This window comes from Carassius auratus, chromosome 28 (assembly GCF_003368295.1).
Source record: "Carassius auratus strain Wakin chromosome 28, ASM336829v1, whole genome shotgun sequence".
NCBI classification, from domain to species: domain Eukaryota; kingdom Metazoa; phylum Chordata; class Actinopteri; order Cypriniformes; family Cyprinidae; genus Carassius; species Carassius auratus.
In genome coordinates, this window is record NC_039270.1 from 6,172,881 (window position 1) to 6,178,880 (window position 6,000).

The 6,000-nt window shown below is 34.3% G+C and overlaps 1 protein-coding gene across 2 annotated transcripts in view; it reads left to right on the forward strand.

The window, feature by feature from the left end:
• The window catches only part of LOC113046580 (NACHT, LRR and PYD domains-containing protein 12-like), a 55,412-nt gene extending 49,772 nt beyond the window's left edge, over nucleotides 1–5,640 (forward strand). For both annotated transcript variants that reach the window (XM_026207411.1, XM_026207412.1), the window contains 2 exons: nucleotides 4,357–4,403; nucleotides 4,492–5,640. In XM_026207411.1, the coding sequence (XP_026063196.1) occupies nucleotides 4,357–4,403; nucleotides 4,492–5,033 (589 nt within the window). In that variant the 3' untranslated portion in view covers nucleotides 5,034–5,640. The remainder of the gene's footprint in view (nucleotides 1–4,356; nucleotides 4,404–4,491) is intronic.
• The last annotated feature ends 360 nt before the right edge of the window (nucleotides 5,641–6,000 follow it).

Genomic DNA, 6,000 nt, shown 5'->3' on the forward strand with positions numbered 1-6,000 from the left:
AAACCATTATCTGTTCAGATGGCTAGAGAAACAATTACAAATTACAGAGGACAGACATAATAATTTATGTTTTATTCATATTTGATTAAAAATAAAGATGTTATAAATCATTTAGATTAACTAGATTAACAAACAACCACAAAAACCATCACAGTAAAGAACAGTAATGGACAGTGATGACACTTTTTGTGTTTTTATGATGAAAAGAAATGGATTAAATTGTATTAAATATTGTAATATTTCACGTTAATTGAAGAAAAAATCTATATATATATATATATATATATATATATATATATATATATATATATACATTTTTTTCCACATGATTTATATGTATGATTTGAGGCAGTTTAGCCTAGTCTATAACATAATTAAAACAAATTGTGATTTATTTTTATTTTTTTTCAATCATTTTATGGTTAATATTTCTTGTGGAAGTTGATTACTTTGGACTGAAGACATAATGAAATTGAATGCATATATATATCAATAAAAAGGTGTGTAAAATACAAAATGTTATTTATAGTTTCTATCATCCCTGTTTAAGTGATAAAGAAGACCTAAATACACAATTTAAGCCATATCTTATAAATATGTGACTCGTTTTAGATAAAATATGATTAAATAAATCATTGGGACATAAAAGTCAGTGTATAACAGGAATGACCCAACCGTTAAATCAGTGAGTGAAAGAGTGAAAGGCCTTGACTAGAAATGTACAATGTTAAAACATAAGCGGCAAGTAAACGACAACGTGGAAATACAATTCAATAGCAGGTCAGTTTGACTCACTGGTGCTTACAGGTATAAATGACCCGTTTTCTGATCTGCTTTTATCTAAATAATTTTTAACAACACTGAATTGGAAATTACATCATTTAAGTAACAGTCATAATGACTGGGAGACTTGAATGTATTGAAAGAGAGGATTAGATCATAGTTCAATTAGGACATTTAAGTCATTTTTATAAACATGGCTTAAACAAAAACATTACTGGTGTGCATCTTGAGACAAAACAAGGACACTGACATATTTTAAGATCAATCAGTGCAAGTTTCGTTCAGTTGAAACTGAAGAAATGTCACCATTTTACATCATTCATGCTGCATGGAGAATTGCAATAGTGACTCATATAATCTTTGTGAGAGAAAACTGTTCAATGCAGATTGTTTTTTCACCTTTTCTACGTGAACACCAAGAGAAGCAGCTCGTGGAGATGACGAGAAGACACTGGATAGTAAATCTATTAATAATGTGACTGATGAAACCCACTGTCCATCACTCAGTAAAAGAATCACATCGCTGGGTGTTTTCGAATGTTTTGATGTTGTTTGGTTTAGTCTTTAACATCACTCAGCTTGAGAATCAGCAGAACGTGAACAGGGACTTTCTCAAATGCTTAACATAAATAACTCTTCATGTGTCTTCATGTACCAAGACCGTGATAAAGACCCAAGTGTAAAGCTTATACTGTGAGCAGATACACACATGAGCCCAAAATTTATTTACATAGTTATATATGATATATTCTCTTTATATGAGAGGACAGTTATATTAAAAGACACATTATGTGCTCACATATTAATAAAGCATAATATCTGCAGAAAAACAGATGAGCCCAAAATATGAATATTACTAATGTCTGACTCACCTTGTTGTGAGTCAGATAATTAACACTCGCATCACAGGGGTCAATTTTACCCGTGGCTGTTTTCCAATAAAGGGCTACTACTAAATGTATAGATCTTGTTAAGCGTTTGCTTCATTACGATTTTCTAAAGAGAGGAAAACGTTTAATTAAACAAACCTTTAGGGGAGAGCAGGGGTGAAAGTACCATTCTTCATAAAAACATCATTTTTAAAGATAATGTTGTAGACAGAGATATATTTCTGCTGTGGTCAGTAACTCTATCAGGTGGTGTTTTGTAGAAATGTAGAAAGACTTCAGTATAATTTCACTTTGAACATAAGTTGTACATTGTTACTTTCGACCCCATCGGTTGGGATGAAAGTAACACAACAATATAAGCTAGATTTATTTCTGTTACTCTTATTTTTATTAAGTTTACCTGACTATGACCTTTTAATATGTAACTGCAAACATCATAGGCCAGTGGTTTTCAACCTGTGGTCCGCGGCCCACTATTGCAGGTGGGCCGCCAATTATTTTCTGTTCATTTCCAGTCCATTCTAGGGCTGTGTGATTAAAAGAAAACGTCCTAAAATCACGATTTGAGCGTGCGTGATTTCTAAATCGCTTTATAACACAATTCTCCGCGGCCCTGACCTCCCGTATCCGATCCCATCAGAATGCATTGCGCCTAGCGCGAGAACAGAGACTGGGCATATGCCTAACTCCAGGTTCACACACTGTCTGTGATGCGCCTTTTTTCTGAGCCCATGTTAACGGATCAGAGCGTTCACACTGCGGTAAACGGCTAGAAATAAAAACGTGCGAAAATAATTCATGTCTAACACATGAGCATGGAGTGAATTTGTTAGTGAACAGGATGCAGTTTAAGTGAGAGGAGACACGTTTTAAGTGTGCACACTCTCTCCTCCCAAAGCAGCGTGTATCTGAGCAAGCACGACCCATTATTTTAATGTGCTTTCGCGTTATATTTATGCGCTCTCACTGCTGACCGCATACACATACTGTATACACACTGCAAACACCTGAGGCACCGCTACAATTAATGAGCTCTATGAACAATGCATGGCAAAAAAGAAAAAAAAAAAAGTCCATGTATACAGGATTTTTTTTTTTTTTTTTTGCCACAAGTCTATACATTTTTTTACATCTTCACTATAGTGATAATTTTGACTTATGTCTGTTCTAGAGATGTGAGATAGAGATTGGTTTTCTTTTGGAAATATGTTTCAAATTAATCCTGAATGCATTTATGACTGTAAAAGCATATCGGTGTGTGTCACAATTACAAAATTGATTAAAAAAAATCGCGATAGTTTTTTTTTTTTTTTTGTCCATATCGCACAGCCCTAGTTTATTCAATAAATATAGTTTAAAATCTAGCTTCTGAGTACCAAGTTATTAACCCAACAATAGTGTGGTCAGTTAATTTTTTTGAAGTGGGCCGCGCAAACATATGTGTTTGGTTGTGTGGGCCGCGAGTTGAAAAAGGTTGGGAACCACTGTCATAGGCTTTAATATATTTAATATAGGCTTTAGGACACGATAACAGACGTTTTATACTTGTGCTACAAAACTTTCAGACTCTGTCGCACCAGAGCTATGTTCAAGAAAAGTGAACACACAGCTCTTGAATGAGCCACAGTCTCTGATTCTCCTCCGAGGACAAGGAAAAATTAATATTTACAATAACAACAATTACAATTGAAGAGAAATCTCAAATGAGCATGTGATGTGATGAAATAGCTTCTCTTCTCTTCCCTGCAAACCATAAAATGAACAATGAACGAATGTTTAACTCTTTCACTGTGAGTTTTATATATTCTTGTGCTCCCAGATTTTTTAGGAGACCCTTATTTCAGAACGTTACCCTTTTACTGTTTCCGTGGCAACGCATCAGGCTCGTCATGACACAACACTGTACGACACACACATCACTTTTATTTCTATTTCCTTCTTTATTGTAAATATTCACAAACTTGCTCATGTCCGTGTCCTGAACTATCTGATATTCAGATTCTCAGATGTGTGTGAATGAGCGCGTTTAGTTTCTAAATGATCTTGATCGGGATCTGTAACGTTAGATGGGTGCCGTCATGTTTGTTCAGAGATTTACAGCTGGATAAACGTCTCTGTTTCTCCTGAAACACATGTAACAAGTGTCCGGTGAACTGAGAGAAGAACAGAGTCAACTTTACAGTGACTTACACTGTGTGTCTCTGATCAGAATAAAACACATTTGAATGATTGATATTGTTCCTTTCACAGACATCAGTGTGTTTTACAAACTCTAAATGTGTTGTTTTACTAGTATTTATCCGTATTTAAATGTCTGAAACCTAAACTAATCATTATGTGTTTAAAACACTGAATAGTTGTGATAATATGACCAGCGCAGTCAGATCTGATCAAAGCTGAAGTGTGTCGTTGTGTTTTTGTTTGTTTGTTTGTTTTTCTGGACTGCTGATGTCATTTCACAAATATAAACAGATTAGGAGAACATATTGCTGGCCTGAATGTAATGTAAGTCACTTTTGATGAAATTGTAATATTGTTTAGAGACTCAGAAGTTACTGTGACAACATCCTGATAATATGATGCTCTTCCTGAAATATGACCTGAAGTGAAAACATTGTTTACTTCTCTCTAATAAATGATCTCTGTGTGTGTGTGTGTGTGTGTGTGTGTGTGTGTTTTCTAGTGTGGATCATGGAGGAGTTCACATGATCCCATCAGGACTCCACAAATGTAAGTCACAGACAGAAACACAGTTTTGTTGTTTGTAGTTGAGTTGTAAATGTGTGTGTTGTAATGTGTGTGTGTGTGTTGTGTTCAGACGCCTGTGATCTCACACTGGATCCAAACACAGCACACACTCGACTCGTTCTGTCTGAGGAGAACAGAAAGGTGACGCGTGTCTCTGAGGATCAGTCGTATCCTGATCATCCCGACAGATTTCATTATGTGTGTCAGGTTGTGTGTTCAGAGACTCTGACTGGACGCTGTTACTGGGAGACTGAATGGAGCGGAAAAGAAGTTCTTATATCAGTGTGTTATAAAGAAATCAAGAGGAAAGGAGCGAGTGATGACTGTTGGTTTGGATATAATGAGATCTCCTGGAGTCTGATCTGCTCTGATCAAGGATTCACTGCTCATCACAATAATAAAGACACTGTGATCTCTGTTTCTCCAGACTCCTGTAAGAGAGTCGCAGTGTTTCTGGACGAGTCGAGCGGCTCTCTGTCCTTCTACAGCGTCTCTGACACACACACACTCACACACTTACACACATTCACACACACATTCACTCAACCTCTACTCGCTGGATTTTACCTTGATACAAACTCTTCAGTGTCTCTGTGTCACATTAAACACTAAACACACACACACACACACACACTGATAATTATGTGTAAAATAATATCTCATATTTCCTCTGTTGTGTCGCTGTATTTTCAGGAGTTTATCCAGTTTTAGTTTAATAGAAACATCTAATCAGTCCAGTATTATTGTACATTATTATTAACAGTATTATTAATCTCTTTTTCTCTGATGTGATATATTGTTATTGTGAGGAGAAGAAGTAAATCTGATTCAGATCCTGGTCTTGTGTGTCTTCTGCTTCATCGTGTTTCTCGTGTTCGATCAGATCAACTCTGTCTCTACTTTCTCTCTCTCTCTTCTCTCATATTCATCGACTCATTCTCTACAGTTTATTTGACTTTTATTCTCTAAATCTCTCTTTTTCTTGTAGTTTAATGAGTTTATTATCTACGTATTATGTTCACTATTTCCTCAAAATGTAACAAGTTTAATCTCGTATTATAATGACTTTAATCTGGAGATTATTTTATTTTAATTACTGTTTGGTCCTGATCCTCTTCTGTACACTTCATACTTGAAATCTAACTCGGTTTTTTGTTTAATATTTAAAGTTTTGAGGAGATTTTATGATACTATGCAATATTTGTAAAAAAAAAAAAAATGTATTAGCTGTTTCCCCCATTAAAATTAAACTCTTTTTCCAAGCAAAATCAGTGTTATATTTTTTGTTTAATAATATTTTCTGTTAATTATTTAGAATTAATACAAGATTTTAAGATATATATATATACTTTTTTTTTAATTTAGCTATTTGTAAAATTCAACTCTTGAGCTCCTTTATTTTTGGGTGACAATTGGTACACAACATTTTTTTTTTTTTTTTTTTTTACAGGTTCAATGTAATATATTTTTGTTCAATAATATTTTCTGTTTATTATTTAGAATTTCTAAAAGATTTTATGACACTACGCAATATTTATAAAACTTGTATGAGCTGTTTTTCCTTTAAAATGAAACCATT